We start from the raw sequence: 18,356 nt of genomic DNA, 5'->3' as shown, positions 1-18,356 counted from the left end.
ACACGGTCAGGCGTTTAAAAACGAAAGGTGCACCTCTGACAAGTAAACAGGCAGTATGTTGTCCTCCACCAATAATGCAGATTTGTATTGGGCCATAAAGTGCAATGATTATGTGCAGCAGGAGAGGGGAGGTGCAGCCGTTTACTGCCATCCAAATTATTATGAGTGACAAACAGACCCCTGGGTAATGGATGATTACTGATAGATATGATAAATTGCCCGTCCCAATCGACTATTTTTGAACAGACCATCATTAAATAGGCTTGGAAGATAAACAATCACAGATTGACCTGCTCTCTCCTGGTAGTTACTTGTGGATCCAGCAGAGCAGATTTAACTGCAGTCCTTCCTCTCTCCTACTGTGAAACCGTTGAATTCAGATGAAAGACTGCAGCACTTAGTTTGGCAAATTTATTGCGCTCCAATTGCTATATTGCCCTTGAAGTGTATTAACTTTATCATCTGTCTATTGTGCTGTATTTGTGTTTTATCGACTGTCTATTGTCTTCCAGTTTATGTGCCAGCCTGCACAAGACAATAAATTTGATTTAATCTAACAAATCCTGTTGCTTAAAGCTATCACGGTAATATTGAAATAAATGTTTTTTTCTCCAGCATAATTAGTGGCACCCAGTACACTGATAACTAAATGTTGCAATCAGTGTAACCAGTTGGATAAAGCCAGTCATAAACGTGTCCATTGATGGTCCAAAATGGCATATTATTGTCAAAGTTATATTTTGGTTGGAAACCAGGGGTGTCATATAATTGTACGAATAATTGTCTTGTTTTTTTAACATGATAAAACAGTAACTGCTATTCCCAAGTATAGAACAGCAGATTTTATCACTGTACATAATACAGTGAGAGCCAGCTTGTGTAATTTCCAGACTACAAGTCATATAAGTAGCAGCTAAAATGCATCATGAAGGCGATAAATACATATATTAATTGCACTGGTGTGTAAGTTGCAGGTATTTTTTCGTGCTTGGATGTAACAGAACCATTTAGGAATGTGTTCCTTCAGCTCCGGTCATTGTGCTTTTCGCCCTTGATTTGCCCGTCACGATTGTAACAGTGTTTCAGATTTTTACAAGTCACTCAGGGTTCTCAGACTCTGAATCTCTGTTTGCGGTTCTGTTCCAATTCTCCGCTGCAGAAATTTAGTAATTTTTTGTTGAAATTTTGCTATCAGCCTTTTTCTCATTCGTGACATTATGGTAGTGCTCTAAGTCAAACACAGTAGTAATGGAGGTTTTTCAGTGGTACTGTAGCATCATACTGCGGCCATGCAGTACCATCTTGTGGTCCCAGATGGTTTCTACTAATTCATTTTGATATGTTGCATTTGAATATAAGTCACATGACCAGCAAAAGACCTAGGAAAAAGTGTGATTTATAGTGGGTCCCTTGTTGCTATTGGAATGCCATCAGCACAAAAGCCATGATCGAGGAGTGTGAGAAAGTGTGCACACTGAAGCCTGCGGAAATCCTGGAGACAATAATGCAACAGGATTCTGCCAAAATTAATCTGAAAAGAAACACTGTTGTGAACAGGAATAGGACTCCAGATCTTACTTGTTGTACTACATTTTCCTGAGGGTTTGACGCCCTTGCCGTAAATTGTAGATTTAAAAAGAAACAAACACTGTAGACTGAGGACTTGAAAACAATAAGTGTCAGGCAACATGATACTCATTTTAAGCTTCTTCATTGGTAAAATTGGTTAAAAGGAAAAAAATGTCAAGGCCGTAAACAAACAAAACAGCAGGAGGACACCCACTGCAGAGCACTGTGTAAGCTCATTTGGCTGGAGGCCTACTGGGCATCGTAAAGGGACAACGTTCCCAAAAAAAAGTACACTACAGTAGCAACTGTTCACCAGATGCTTTGGACCAAAACAAATGTTTTCCCACAACATGCAAGCACACTGCAGCCAGTATGCACATGAGTCACGAACTGAGCCAAGAGACCAGTTTACAAGTTCACACAGTTGTGAAACCTTTTAAGTCCAACTTTGCCTTTCCTCGGGGAGAGCTGGACTTTTGAGTGTCTTCCCCTTGATGTTTTTTTGAAAGGAAAATAAAATAAAATAAATCTAATAAAAATGGTGTAATTTCATTTTTCTGTTATCCATGTTAAAAGTCTCATAGCAGACTGATACTTTAGTGACCTCAGGTTAACACTCTCGATTCATAACAAGGTCGTGTGTTCAAGTCCTGGCCGGGTCTTTCTATGTTGAGTTTGCATGCGAGCCGTGTGCATGAATGTTTTTCCTCTCTTCTCTCTGTGCGATTGTCTGTCTTTCTGTGTTTGCGCTGTGTTGAACTGGAAACCTGTCCATGGTGTACCCTGCCTTTGCCCACTGTTAGTTGGCAACAGCTCCAGTGCTCTGACACCCAAAACTGAGAAATTTTTCAGTAAGCTATGATTAAGTGCAGTGCACAAGCACCAATTTAAAGATGGGAAAAAGTGGATTAATGGAATTTCTGATGATCCATTTCTTACAAATCTTTTGAGAGATATGTATACAATGCAGAAATCTATCATTGATTTATTTATAATTGAATAACTTCAATGCAAATTCTCATCAATAACAAATAATTTACAAATCTCGGCATAAAAAAACAATGTTTTAATAAAGAACGCCAGATTTGTGACTCAAAGAAAGTATCAGGCCTTTTACTGAACATCACTACACAAACAGTCACTTCAATAGTGTTTTGCCTTCACCCTTCATGCAGGAATGTAGCCTTCATCAAGCAAATTCAAAGCCCAACATCCACAATCCTACTGACGTATGCACATTCATATTCTTTTTTTGACTTATTTTTGGCATGGAATATTCTCTCTCTCTCTGCTTGATACTTCATTTCCTCACAAATGGCTGTAGTGAATGCTTATTCAAGGACACCTATTTTATCATCGTTCATAATGATGGCCCGTCACAAAGAGGTATAGACAATAGCAGCACACCTAGCCACCAAAGTGCAAAAGAAAAAGAAAAAAAAAGCTGAATTGATTTGCAACTGACCTTAAAGGTGAGTCAGCCAATATAGAGATATCCATCACAGAGGCTTGGTTACAGAGCACTGACTGTAAAGATGGAGCCCTTACCAAGCAAAACTAAGGTCAACAAACATCCTGGTAGGCTTCATTTGTTGCCAAGTCACCGTTTCAGTGTTGTATCCGCATCTCTCACAAAACCACAGAGACAAATAGCAGCGTTGGACAGTCCTGATGATGCCGACTATTGATTTTCAGAGAGCACAGTTTTTCAGAGATAAATGAAAGCAGCTCTGGGAAATGATTTTCATATGCAGTGCAGGCAATAATGTAACCTGAGCAAAATGGAATCTGTCACAAAAACCTGAAGAATAAGAAGAGAATTAGATTTTGTGTTTGATCTGAAAGAAATATAAGAACGAGAAAGACTGTCAAAAACTTTTGCTGCATATTTGTTGTCATACCTTCAGATTATGAATTTTGATGATGCGCTTCGCGTCAAATCAGAGCTACTACTGCACTTACAACTTATATTTAGCAGTGATTGTGTTTTCACAAGTCTGGGAACATTTCTCTTAGATCTCTGGCAAACTGTGCTCTGAGCCATAAACTTAAAATGCAATGGGAAGAGAAAATTATTTTTCATCAGCACAACCAGGAACATCACAGTGATGACTGTTTGGGCACAGGCACCACCCTTAGTAGGCAGAAATCTTAAATTGATGTCCCCAAAGAGAAGGATTTTATCTGCATGGCGATGCTGTACCGTCACAATTCATACTGATAAAATGTGCATAATCGTAACCCCTCACTTCGCCTGTCTGCACACTTGATGAAAGGGAACTAGGCTCCAGACAACAAAAACAGAAAAGAGGCTCTCCAGCAAATGACTATTACCTCATGAGTGTGTCACTGCAATTTGGAAAAAGGTTGTGAAATATTCCATTTGGTGGTTTTAAATTGCCGGCCACTGAGGTGAAAAATACTAAAATCAAATACACCGCCACACTGAAACACAGTTGGCCTGTGCACTAATACGCATACCAAACTCACACCATTCGCACAAAGAAATCACAAGAGGTTGTGAGTCTGCGTCGACAAGTCTTGTAACTATTTCCCAGCGTCAAGGTGCTGCTGGAGCTTCAGCTACTTCCCAGCAGATACGTATTTTATGGCGAGACACCAATACCTCCTTGAAGTGCTGCTGAGCCACATTGCACCTGATGCCAGACCACTACTGTGAGAGCTGCTGTACAACATAAAGCTGTGAGCCAACAACACATCTAATAGGATGCTTGTCTCTCCAGCCTCCAATCTCCCAAACAAACAATACCATCAACACTTCACTTTCCTTGAAAAGGGAGAAGGGAAGAAACACAGAAGCAAAATTTTCCTTTTTATCTGAAGACAACTAGAGTGAAACATTACTCAGCTGTAAACATTGGCTTCCAGTTAAAAATGTTTTTCAGTATCTCTTGGCTTAAGTCCCAATGTAAGACCGCCTTTTAAGAGACTGCCTTTTAAATATTTCCTACATTTTATTGTCTTTGGTTATGTAATTTGCTTCAAGTGATCCTTCGAACGAGCAATGTTCCGCAAATTGTTTATAATTGGTACTTTATTATAGTTACTTATTAGTTTCTTTAAAAAGTAATGTAGTTACTAACTTGTTACTCAATGTAAAAAGTAACTCGCTGCATGGAGAAGTAGCTGAGGTGTGATTATAAAACGTCTCTTAATTTCGACACGCAAACAGTTGTTGTTGCGTTGACACATTGGCTGAGCTTTGATTAACTATTTTCTTTTTTCATTGCAATGAACAGAAAGTTGAAAAAAAGGAACTATAAAGACAAAAGCTTTGGCTAATACTGAAGCCAACATCATCACAGGAAGCCGGACAGAGAGAGACAGCAACTCTGCAGCGTTTTTTTTTTTTATCATTAGGAAAGGTGATGAGTAACTCACCAGTTCCTACCAAAAGTAATGGTGTTACAACCTCACTAATGAGAAACATTATGGGATTTTTTTTTTTTTACTTGATCAGTGAATTTTTTAAAAAAAGCTTCTTTTTTATTTACAGAAAACCAAGATTATGCATTTCAGACTGTACAACATCCCAAACCTTCATTACAGAGAAGTGTGTATCATTTATCTGACGCCGGATTCACAAAGTATTGGCAGACTAGTCTAAGGAAAGTGCTGAACAACAAAGCTATTGCAGTTGAGGTGTTCTACAGGTGCAAGTTTGTTCCTAAACCATAATTTATATGATCAATCTACATTTTTTACATTCTTTTAGACCTTGCGTCATAGCTTTGATTTGTGTCATTTGTTGCATGATTCAATTGTTTAACCAACATTTTGCAGTGTCGCACTTTAAATATACTCCCGAATACGACTGAAAACAAGACTTCACAAAGCAGGCGTTTAAAGGCAAACACTCACAAACCCAGAGGTCGATGAGGAATGAACAAATTACTGTTCATTTTTTTTCTCATTTTACTGTGTCCTGCAGGTTTTTTGACATTTCTTTCAAATGCATCAGGTTGGAGGAGGAATGAAGTTAAAAAGAACAAAAAACAACTGATGCCAGAATAGAGTTGCTCGCAGTTCAGGCTCAGGACTCACGTCCTCAGTGTCAGTGCCATTGTGTTTTGGCATTAAGGCTCTGATGAACATTTGAGCCGTATTTTTGAAAATGAAATACAAAGAGTATTCACATCCAAGTGCGGGTGTTCGAACCAACAGAAAAGACTTTTTGGCCAGGAAAAGACTCACTGAAATAGGCGGTGCAATATTATGCACATGCGTGAGCAACGATGAATGTAAAAGTGCTTTTGTAAAATTCATTTTAGAAAGACCAGAACAAAAAGTGAGGCAGTGATGCAGAGTGAGATCCCGAGCTCCGACAATGAGCTGTTTCGTTCTTTTTTTTTCAGTACGTACAGTACCTGAAACCTACACAATAACGCCACATTCAAGACTTTCATTCTTTGCAGAATAAGCTTTGAAAATTAAAAGAGCATACAGAAAATTCGATAGGCACTTATTACAAGTTAGGATTGCAGAAACACCTCGTGAAAGAAGTTCAAAAATGTGCAAGCACAAGTAAATCTTATATATTCCCACCACATTTCGACTTTTTCTTTAATTAAGTTGCACAAACCCTTACGTGGATTTACATTTAATAGAAAACAACTATCCCACTTTCCGCAATGCAACATTTTTAAAAACTTTGGATTCCCTAGAAGAGAATAGGACTGTACTTTTGTAGGACATGTTTTCTTTGGAAATAAAGGTTTTTAAAATAAACATTACATCCCTAAATCATTCACAATCTGGATACTTGTGATACTAAATCTAGATATTTTCAGCTTTAACTACTTCTTGCCTAATCATAACCCAAACATGCATCTTTAACCAAAAATGTATCTTTAATCATTACTTTCTTGATGGAAACCTCAATTGTTCCTCCACAGTAACAAGTTCTCATCGGTTAGCGTTCAATCAAATTTTGTTGGGACACACACACACACACACACACACACACACACACACACACACACACACACACACACACACACACACACACACACACACACACACACACACACACACACACACACACACACACACACAGAGTGAGGATCTGACAGGACTTTGGATTTCATAGTCTACTTTGTTCTGTCTGGTTCTGGCGTCCAACACAATAGATTTCAGGTTCACCGGTGCCACTTCGTCACAGTTGACACCGATTGAGCAAAGAGTGTAAACAGGTTTCAGCTATTCCCCTATTTTTCTAATTTCTGTCAAAAGAAAAGTGCTGGAATCACAGTGGGAGGTTTACCTCCTCATTTACCTTCCCATCAAGCTTCTTTGTTAATCTGACCATGCTTCGGCGCTGCCTGCTCTCCCGTCACATATGAAAATCGAGCCGACAGCCACAGAAATAAACAAAAGATTCAGTCTGCTCAGTAGAAGAAGACTCGGTGAAGGACAGTGGTATACATGGTTACATCAAGTTCATACATGAGCTTTGTGTGTGTGTGTGCATTTGTGATAAATGCTTTGCTGTATTCATGTTTCTACTTATTTTCACTTCCAACAGTTAATCAAGTCTCTTTTTTTTTTTTAAAAAAGGGTCCTCCACTCAATATTCTAATCACAACATCATTAAAACCAAATAACTATCAACACCTTTCTGAGTCCATATGCCTACACAGCAAACAGAGCACCTGAGTTACAGAAAACAGTCTACCTTGAATTCACAGCCTTGACTCCTCTCAACCTGTTACATCACCGTATGCTATATCGCCAATCTGTCTAACCCAAGAGTGCTGCCTATATTAAAACTGGCTTCATCGGAAGCAGCAAACTATATCCAACCTTCACAGGGCCCTGTCAGCGACGTCTGAGAGCTTGGCCAAGGACTTAAGCCACAGGCTAGAAATCCAGTGGGTGAGCCCAGTGGTGCTGTGCTCCACCAGTGGCTTGTCCAGTGAGATATCAGCAATGAAATACGCCTTAAGAATCCAGTGGGTGAAATGGTTGCAGTTCCAGATTCCTCCATGTTGATTTGTGGGAAAGAGTTTACCTTCCTTATTAATTCCACTTAAACCAAAGTGGCTCTTCTTGAGACTGTCCAGTTTCCTTGTGGGTCCCCGCTTCTACTACTACTCTCATGGAGATCAAGAACCTTAGGGGCAGTGGGATAATGCCCTGCATTCCCTGTAGATAGAGTATAATTACACAGACAAATTGTAATCCTGATTAGCCCCAGCAGCCTTTGCAGCCTGTTTACATAATCACATTGAGATAAAGTCTTCATCAAGGGCTCAGTGGCCAGATTACAGTCTGTGCAGTAGAGCCCACCTGATTACAAGTAATTAGTGAATGCACAGTATAAAGTTTAAAATGTACATATTTTACCAAAATATGAAAGCGAGATCGAAATTTGGGAACCATTTTAGGATCGTAAGAAATAGAAGTGGTTTAACAGGGCAGATGGACAATTTTGAACAATCTGCTCACCATCGTTGATGGTTCACTGTCATTCCATGTGCTAATCTTTGTTCTGGAAAAAACAGGAGGCTGTGTGTTGGGTTTGTTTACTCCAGGTGTTCAAATTTCTATAATCAGGAATTCTCTGTCTATTTTTTTCTTATAATGTTCCAATTGACAGAAATCTAATATCGGAAGATTTTTTCTTGCATACAGTGCCACCACCAATTGATTGAATCCATAAAAAATGCAAATACAAAATTGAATTGCATCCATCTGTTTCAGTGTTATAATAGTCATAAACAATATAAAGGGCAGCTGCAGGATGCTGTGGCCATAACTGCAGTTGGGATATTCTTCATTTTGAAAATATCACAACTCTCAAACGTGGTATCATCCACTGCCTCCACAAGTATGTGATGCCTTTCTGCTGTGACTGTGTCGTTACTGTGAACTTGATTGATCATTCTACAATCGATGAACACAATCTGACTGTCATCAAAAAAGGACAAATTCAGCTGTTACTGCTAAGAGAAGATAAAGTGGATGGAGTGCTAAATGTGCAGAGAAATGACAAAAAAAGGACTTAGTTTATTTTTGACCCAGGTATTTAGAAAAGTCCTGTGCCAGCTATGTAGCGTCTTAAATTTGTGTTTGTGTCAAGCAGTTTTGTAAATTCCCAAAGGATTATGTGACACAGTTGCAGTGGATGCATAGTTATTTCGTGGCAGAATGCTGCAGTGACAAAATATATTTGCCTATATATTCTTTCCAACTCAAACATCATTCTGCAGTTCATTAACTCAAAATCTAAGTTGTTAAATGTCACTAAAACTCCTCCTTGCTGCAAGTATAGTGCCAAGACTCAGACAGGGGATGAAGATAACTCTGAGAAGCGGCATATCCTCGGCATAAAATCTTGACTGAAAACATGATTTAATTCATAGTTTTTGAAGAAAAAACTCCAGAAAAGTGCTATTCTGTGAGAAAAGGAGTCCTTTTTCAGTGGCATCATTATCTTAGCAGAAGAAGTGAGTCACAGGCCAGATCAAGTTGATATCTTTTTACTTCTCAAAACACAGTGTCAACTGTCAGAGCAGAGGAACAACAGCTGCTCCATGGGCTTTCCTTCTTGCATTTCTCGGTGTCACTATTTCCTCCTCTTCCAAAAGAAGAACCAGGCCTTCTGCCCCTCAGCCTCCACCCACCCCTCTGGATTCCTGGCTGGATGGCTCCCTAATAAGTAATAGAACTAGGAGGATTGGCAGTGGCCTCAAGGTTTGACATTGCCACAATGTGGGTGGTGATGAAACAGCACTGTGCCCGACTCTGCTCGACTCAACTTGGCTCTTTCTTGGTGGGCGCTGCTACTCTGCATGCTGCACATTCCATCCACCCCCCAAAAGACAGACACGAGAGAATTACTCACAGGATGAACAATCTGCATGTAAATTGATATCAGAGTGCCCATATTCAGAAACACATCACATGCATTCAACAGATAACTTACACTCACCCTCATGAAATGTCACTGGATTGAAATGTTATTTGATTTTGCTTGTTTTTTTTAACAATAATTTTCTTTTCTCCCTTCTTTCTTTGGAAGGAAGAGAACATTTATATTGACGCTGACTGTTGGCCCCACACTTAACCTAATGTTTATAATAATCGTCAGCATATTACCAATTCTTACAAAAACAAAAAGCAAACATGTTTTATAAGCTTTCGGTGAAGCTGAATGTTATTTAAATGCCACTAAACAAAGGCTATGCACACAATTACCATGTGGCTGATAAGCAACAATTGCTTTCACTGATTTGTATAAATGGCTGGAGTATGCAAAGCACATGAAATGTTACACAAGAAAGGCAAAAAAAAAAGGTCAGTGCGTTAAGTGCAAAGTCTAGGAATTTCGTTTCTTTGCTTCCTCAAATAAATAAGAGACTGCCTTTAAATGAACGTCTCAGAAAAGTGCCTTTTCAGTGGTGCGTAAATCTTCATTGGTGTGAATAAATTCAGCTGATGCATAAAAGAAGGGGGAAGTGGAAGCAGCGGTTACCTCACCATCTACTGAGAGAATTCAAATAGGCAGAGCCTGGGAAAGCCACTGGAATACCAACAAGCCCACCTTACACCTGCCTGCTCTGGCAAGTTCAATAAACACCACTCGACAAATTGGTTCTACATCACTTATTTCCCAGTCCTTAAATGGTTTCAGGAACATGTGTGCAAATAAACTGGCCTGACGCAAAATCCCACAGAAACACTTGAAAACTCAACCCAGAGAGGAGGGAAAAATTACGGACGGCTTTATCCTCGATGAACGGGAATTTCTCATCATCTTACGGGAAATCTGCAGTGGATGCACTTGCGCCTCAACAATTCAGTAGTTAGCCCACTAAGCAAAGCAGCTCACGTAGGCTATTAGAAAAAGCGTAGGCTACCGCAAGAATATCTATTGAGCGACTCAGTCAAAGCCTGCATTGAGCGCAAAACCGCTGAAATGTGTCCCCTAAAACTCCATCCAGAATGCCGCGGCAGCATTATTTTGCGCACGTCTGTATCGTTAAAGCTTTTGATTTCTGGCACGCACACGCAGGCACGCACGCGCGCGCGCGCACACACACACACTCACACACTCACATACACACACACACACACACACACACGCACACACACACACGCACGGAGGCACACTGAACGCGTGAGAAAAACACGGAGAATTGCTGCAGTGGTTCGTACCTTTCACACAAGTGAACATCAGTGAGAAGATGAGGTTCCAAAAAACAATTCCCGTCCTAATCCTCATCGTTTTGGCTTGAACAAAGTCCCTTCGACCGCATTTAACGCATCTCCTGTTGAAAACGTCCCGTAGTTCAATAGATCCGTCGTAGTATCCGTCTCTGTAAATCCCCTTCATGTTCTCAACTAAAACATCTATAACCTCTCGCCTAATTTCTCTTTCTGTGGGGGTTTAAGTAGATTCCCTTCTCAGAGAAGGAAAAGGCAGAGCCGCCCGCCGCGCTATGTCAGCTGATAGCAGAGAAGTGAGCAAGACTGATTTTTAGGAGAGGACCACAGCAACCTGGACGAGGGCTCAACCATCTCTCCTGGAAGGGGCATCAAGTGTTGGGGTCTCTTTCGGCGCGCTCGCACATCTGCAGCTCAACATATTTCCTCTTTAATCCCCATTAAACTGGCACAGGAGTCTAGCCTACAATTTGTATGCAGCTTTTATCGATTGGTAATTGAACCAAGCATAGAGAGAGGAGAGAGCGAGGAAGAGAGAGAGAGAGAGAGAGAGAGAGAGAGAGAGAGAGAGAGAGAGAGAGAGAGAGAGAGAGAGAGAGAGGGAGGGGGGGGGGTGTCCTGTGTGAGTATGATTTGGCTGATGTGTGGGCAACAAATCATGAAGTGAGAACACTGGGGGTTTTGCGTGGTAAAGAAAGAAGGAGGGGAGCGTGTCTTTACTGGAAGAATGTAAATCCTGGGAAGGAAATTAACTCTCTTAATGACAGCATGTGGTTTATGCATGTGGGGGAGAGAGGAAAGTGGGGCGTTAGGTGAGACTCAGACAGGCAAGCAAAAAAAAAAAAAAACTGATGAAAGAAATTCGCCTGGTAGGCAGTCCCACCATAACTCTGATTTTCATTTTGGAGATGGAGCGGAGCTGTTATTGGGGGTGATGGTGCTGCGCAATTTGCAATGCAAAGAAGGGAACGATGACGGCGCAAAGCGCAGCTCAGCTGCAGTGGGGCTCTTCTGCCATCTAGCTTCTGAAGAGTCACCGACCTCTTCTTTGAAAGCGTGACAGAAAAGAGGAAGCGGCGAGGCGAGAGGCCGTGATTGCACGTGGAGTGTGTGTCACTCGGTCTGCAACACACTCAGATCGTTTCTTCCCGGAGTTGTGGCTTTTACTGCGCACATCGCTGTTTTTTGCTGCCGTGGCACAGTCACGACTGTTTTTTCCGTGGCTTTAAAAAGCAAATCATGCTTCCTGTTGCTTGAGAGCTTTCGACAGAGCTTGGAAATCAGACGCGGTTTGAATCAATTAGGCGATGCGCACAACTTCGTCTTTGAATATTGCTCAATTAATAATTGTTGCTGCAGTGACCTATTTAGAAATCAATAACTTGCGCCCTATTGGCAAGATTTATTAGCGTCAAGTCAGCAGGGTGAGTTCATAAGAAAACCAAGTCAATTAACGCTGAGCGTCTTTGAGCAGGAGCCAGAAAGAGGTGCTGCCCATTAACTTACAGTAGGAGAGCTGTCCGTGGTGCTGAAACCGCCTGCTGGAGCATGTGGTGATGCGCTGTTTATTTATTCATAATAATGGTTTTATACATGCAGTGATTTTTAAAAAATGTATATGGATTAACGCTGAAGAAATTGATTACCAGAAAGGCTATATTTTTCGTCCCTTACCTAAAATGTGACCACAAAGAGCAAATCTGTCTTTCATATTCTCACTTTTTCTGGTTGTTTGTGCATCCAAGGTTAGTTAGCTAGATGGGGTGAACTACTGCCCAATGTCCACCTGTCTCCTGGGAGAATAAATGGGAGAAAACAGCTTGATCCTTCTCTAATCTCGTCTAATTATAAAGCAGCAGAGGGCAATGGGATTGCTGTCCTTTGGCCATCTATTCAGAAAACATTATTCTTCTCCAGAGGCAAAATTTTGAGGAATATCATTGTAAAACTACAGGATTTATTCAGGACTTTATGCTGTAAATAGCTGCAAAAGTTGGATTTCGTGAATTATATGTAGTTTATTCTGTATTTATTGTGACCTTTCGGACTCAGTAATCTGCACTGTGGCACTTTGTGGAAACCTCATTCTACACATTGTTGGTGACAGCTTGATATGTATCTGTCTTATTCTATTCATACAAACTGAATTGTGACCACTTGAGTGATAGATTTGTATCCTTGCTCCATATGTCTGTAGAGTTGTTTATTGCAATGGTTTATGCAGCAGAGGCAAACCACTGTGTATCCGGCAGTGTGAAGTAGAAGGTCCCCTATTCCCTTATGGCATCAGAATTCTTCAGGTGTCTACAGGCCCAGTGGAGAATGCTGGGAATGGATTGAGGCACCAGGCAGCTTGTCTTTACCACTGTAATCGACAGGTGGGCCCAGGAGAGTGGGCTTCAGTCGTATTGATGCCTCTCGCCAGTTCTCGCTTGCTGCTTGATGAGCAATCAGAGAGCCTCCTGCCTGATCCTCCTGTTGTTTCTGTGCGCATCTGTGGCCGTGTGTGTGTGTGTCCACGTCTCCATATCAGCAACTCCTATCTGGCAAATTGAACATGCATGCTCTTGAACACACATCCATGTGTAAGCATGGTTAAGCATTTTGTGTCCAGAGGCATGTTTCATCAAAGGTTTGCTCCCTTTAGGTCAAACTCAGAAAGAATTCATCTGCTGAATGAGCCTCTCAATGCACTGACCACTTTATAAGAAAGATACAGGTCAAACATTCTACCAGCCAGATAACTGACCAACCAACTGGATGGCCAATAAAATAGCTACAGCGACTGCATCAGCTGTTTTCCCCTCAGGGACACGCTGCTGTACTTGTCAGTCTGGGCAGTGTGTTCTGATTAGCAGAGGCTATGTATGAGGACTGATTCTTGAGAAGGTTGACATGTCAGACACAAGTTAAAGGCCGCCTGTATTCCCAGAGGGCACCTTGTGTGGGGATTCTTCAGATGTCTAAATGTGTATGGATACTGTATCTGTGGATTTTATGGATGAATGCACATGCACGTGCTAATAAAAGCGACAAACTATGTGTGTGTATGCAACACGTGTGCCCTTCGGTGTATGTCGGTTTTTATGAACACATGCTGTGACCGTACAGGGCTTGGCATACGTATCTAAGCTGAAATCTTCACGCCTGGTTTGTATTTTGTTTGTGTGTATGTCTGGTTGTGTGCTGGGGCAAAGTGCAGCTGGTAGGGTGTTGATAGAGTAAGTACTGGGGTCGGATTAGCTGGCTCGACCTCCCTAGAGGAATGTTTCTGAATCTGGCCCTGTCTCACACACTACCTCTAATCCACTGCTGGGTTCTGCTGCTCCATTGCTTGGGGTCTGCTACCTCCAGCCCCCCAAGGGGCAAGTGAAAGTGGGGGCAGGTAAAAGGAATAGAGGGGGGTTATGTGTGCTCATGAGCAGGAGGGTAAAGGGGGAGGTTGATAAAATTGTGTATGCGGGAGTGAGATTATTTTTTTAAGTTATAAAAAATAACCAGTCTAAACAATACTTGTTTCACTCCTCTGTGTTTTTCATTATGCTCGGGCATACACGTGAGAGCTTTTATATACCATATTAAATTTGGCTATCATACCAATGGGGATGATCTTTGCTCCACTCCCGTGTTTGGACATGATGGCTGAATTATGAGTGAAATCGAGAAGGTTAAAGATAGAGGAAGGGTTCGAAATGGAGGCGAGCTCGTCCATTTATGCAGCTTCAGTTGTGTGGGTCTTGCGGTGAGACAAACATTGCACCTTCACGCCTCATCCTGTAGCAGGTTACATGGTGGCAAGGTGACAGAAATATGCATTGACAGTTTCACTGACATGCCTAGCAAGATCATCATCATTGCAATGCAAGCACTTTAGCTGAGAGCAACCCTTGGAGCTATGAGTCATGATGAAAAAAAGTTCAGTCTGAATAAATATATACGGAAAGTGACATCAAAAACAATTTCTGATCTATTTTTTAGCTGGAGCAAAGCTGAATAAATGTGGATTACATAATTTTGTTTTTTCCCCTTGATGACCCATTGCTGACAGAAGAACACATACACTCTGTTTTGAAAATGCACCACCTTCCCCCTATCACAACATGCGAGTTTCCACATTCCACTCTTTTTTCTCATTAGGCTTTATATATTTCAGTCAGATCCCGGCTGACTGAGCCTCTTCAGTGCTTTGTTCACGTCACACATCTGACGTTAAACGGCGTTAAACCTTTTATCTTCAGTGAGAATATCTGAAATTGAAGGACGAGAGAGGTAGATGTAGCGGGAAAGAGGAGAGCGTGTAGTTCAGAAAAAACAAGGGTTAACATTATTGATTGGGGGGATGGTGGCAAACATAAAGGTGAGAGACAGAAAACAAATGTAAATTAAAGAGAGCACAGATAAAGACAGAAAAGGACAAACAGGCAAAAATGAGGGCAGAGTTAGGATGAATCAAGGTTGTTTGCACTGCACAAGAGACACAAAGGAGGGTAAAGCATTATAATAAGCAGCTGAAAAATAATTATTTGATGGTCCAAGAAGTCAGTGTAAGAAGAAAAATGTCATGACTAGTGACTCTGATAGGGTTGTAAATAAATATGTTTATGGAAGCCATAATTCATTCTGGAATGTATCTGTATGGATTTATTTTTTTAAGATGAAAAAATAAATCAATACATATTCCACGAACAACATGGAAAACGGTTTGAGTGCGTTTGCTGTGAAGGTCAACACATTTAAATTGTATAATTAGCTGGATGGAAAACATTTCCATCCCAACAATAATTGGTAAAACTACAGGCGGGAAAAAAGCAGTTGTTTGTCAAAGTGGCTCCACTGCCGCATGCCCGACTTCAAAGATGGTCTCATCATATATTGAAATGTTGAATGAACAGTCTGGTGATACACAGACTTAATCATATGAATAAAAGATCAAAGGGAAAAATTGCTGATTGAGAGAGGGGAGGAGAGAATAAGCAAACGCTAGCTTTTTTGATTCGCTTCAGCAAAGAGGGAAAAAGCACCTTAAACACTTTTTTTTTAGGGGAATAAATGCTGTGTTTGATTGTGAGCACGGACTACAGACGTAGGAATGTGCTGGTGGTATTAGGATATGCCTCGGATATTGAGTGAGAGGTTTCCTGACAGTCCATAACATAATCTGGTATTCATGACAGCTAAGGCTAATCACACTGTAAAAGACCAGACTTAGCTCCACTGACTAAAGTGTTGCTATGCTTAAATAACAAGTTCTCAGGGTTTGAAGGTGCGAATTTATGCATTAACATGATTTTATGTACAGATGCTTTTTGTTTTGATGTGGTCAAATCATCTTTCCTAGTTTATTTTTTAAGCATTCAATATTCTGTTGCCTGTTCCAGATATGACTTTACAAACTGTATCATCTCCAAAGATAGTGAGGGTTGTATTGACAAATCAAGTAAAAAAAGTCAATCAGCAATTCTAAGCGTCATCTTTGCACAATCCATGATCAGTGGTGATGCGTATTTGAGCAGACTGGTGTGTTGAAAAAAGAAAACGTTTCAGACACCTGGTTTTCTTTTTGGGGGTGAGCCTTACTTTTTGCAGGGTATAGTGCACAGCTGAGTCAAATCAAGTATCCTGCTAAGCAGCTTAGCAAGTGTATGTTGCTCGGCAGGTGAAGTGCAAATATCTGTCAGAGCGGCCCGCTGCATTCCCTCTAGGTCAATGACTTACGTGAGGCTCTGGCTCCAAGCATTTCCTGCTTCAAACGATGGTTCAAGGGCTTTTTCTTGGCTTTGCAGCCTTGCATGCAGTCGACTTAGCCCCTTGCACCCGAGCTTGTTCCATTCCTCAGCTGCCACCGTCTTTGTCTGGCAGAGCTACTGTGTCTCCTCAAACTAAAAGTGATCAATAGCTCAGTGAAATTACACCATAAAAAAAGTGTTACTTTGCCGTCAGCAAAACACATTGTGAGAGCTTCCATCAACCGACTTGGAAAAATAATTACTTCATTTAACAGATTTTTTTTTTTATCAACTATTCAGTTAAAAATATAGTCTTATATGGATTAATAGATAGATGAAATTATGAAAAACTAGGCTGATATCAATCAAGACAGATTATTATGAATAAACTCTAAAAGAACAAAATATGAATGATACTTAGTTCAGGAACACACAGTACCGTCTTTTTTTTTATTTTTGTCTGTGCAGAACAACTGCTGCCGTGCTTCTTCTAACTATACGAGGGTGTTCAATTTACATTATATGCTCACATCTGAAAAGGTGGGAAAAGATGATACTCGGAAATCTGACTGTGCTCTAAGGAGGAAGGAAGGAGGACAGAAAAAAGAACACATTCTATTGAAAATGCAGCCCATTTTGTCCAGACGCTATGAGCTGAGTAGAACTGAAATTGGGAAGACTGAGTGGGCGAGATGACTCACCGCACATATCTACACAAAGATATTAATGTGATCATAAATGTAATTCATTTCGTGCATCTCTGATGGATGAGAACACAGAAAATGAGGTAAAAGAGGCAGGTAACTGAAGGTCAGATCGTTCAATTGTGCTGTGTCAGGTGTTGGCTAAAGATTTCATTATGCTGCAATAGAATTAGATAACTGTGAGAATTTAGTTTTATACACACCATGAATTCATAATGGAGATAAAATGCTGTGTGAAGCAGTTTGTAATGACGTATAATTGCATTTGTCTTCTGAAGAAATTAACTTAAATACACAGTCAAGTGGGATTTTCACATATCATGGAGCAGATGTATGATGATTTGATCAGAGGGAAGGGATTGGTGTATGTATGTATACATATACACACAGACACACACTGCCCATGACACTCAGCTCCATGTTGTTTTTCAGCAGATTATGTTGTTGTAAATGTTGATAAATTTAGAACCTAAACTGGGACATTTTGCAAACGTTCAACTCATCTGTGCCTGAATTCCAACAGGTGGTCGCTGAACATGTTCTGATGAAATGGCCAAGAGAGCGGGAAAAAAAAGATTAGACTTGTTAACCTTGTTATATAGCGCATATCATTTGTTTTTCCGCACTGTTGGACAGGAGAACATTGTACCTCTATACGCTTAGTGTTGTTCACACTTAATCCTACGTTGGAGAAAGTTCTGCCAAAGAAATGGGTCACACTTCCCAAACTGCTTTGAATACATGTTCCTTGTTATAGCTTACACGAATGCCCAGCAACCTTAATTATAGAGAACAATTACCATCTGAGGTAGATCTGCATTTATTTTGCTGTACTCGCATAAAAGTGTAAAAAGCGGGCCCATTTGCCCCATTCTCTTGAAATGGCTTTGAACATAGACACCTATTTGTGCACTGTATCTGTGTATTTAGGCATTATCTGGGACTTAAGCCTCAAAATTTCATCGCACCTATTCAGTGTTAAGATTATATTTTCAGCGGGGGTAAATTACAGTGGAAATAAGCTGTAATGCCTCAGTGCCCACAAGAACATAACTTAAGGAGTACAAAGGTTGAACCCCTTCTGGTGATTACGATGCCGGCGTGGCCATAAATGGTCCTGCTCTCTTTAAATGATTTGGTGAACAAATAGAACGAGTCCCGGACGGAG

At 40.7% G+C, this 18,356-nt stretch overlaps 1 protein-coding gene across 1 annotated transcript in view; it reads right to left on the bottom strand.

Moving 5' to 3' along the window:
* LOC308114193 (CUB and sushi domain-containing protein 3-like) overlaps nt 1-10,927 on the bottom strand; it is a gene marked incomplete at both ends in the record, with an annotated part of 224,717 nt that extends 213,790 nt beyond the window's left edge. The window contains one exon of the mRNA XM_080470880.1: nt 10,750-10,927. Within this exon, the coding sequence (XP_080327006.1) occupies nt 10,750-10,927 (178 nt within the window). The remainder of the gene's footprint in view (nt 1-10,749) is intronic.
* Between the last annotated feature and the right edge of the window lie 7,429 nt (nt 10,928-18,356).

The sequence above is a fragment of the Lipophrys pholis genome, assembly GCF_963383615.2.
Source record: "Lipophrys pholis genome assembly, chromosome: 9".
Classification (NCBI taxonomy): Eukaryota; Metazoa; Chordata; class Actinopteri; order Blenniiformes; family Blenniidae; genus Lipophrys; species Lipophrys pholis.
This window is presented reverse-complemented; position numbering and strand designations above follow the sequence as displayed.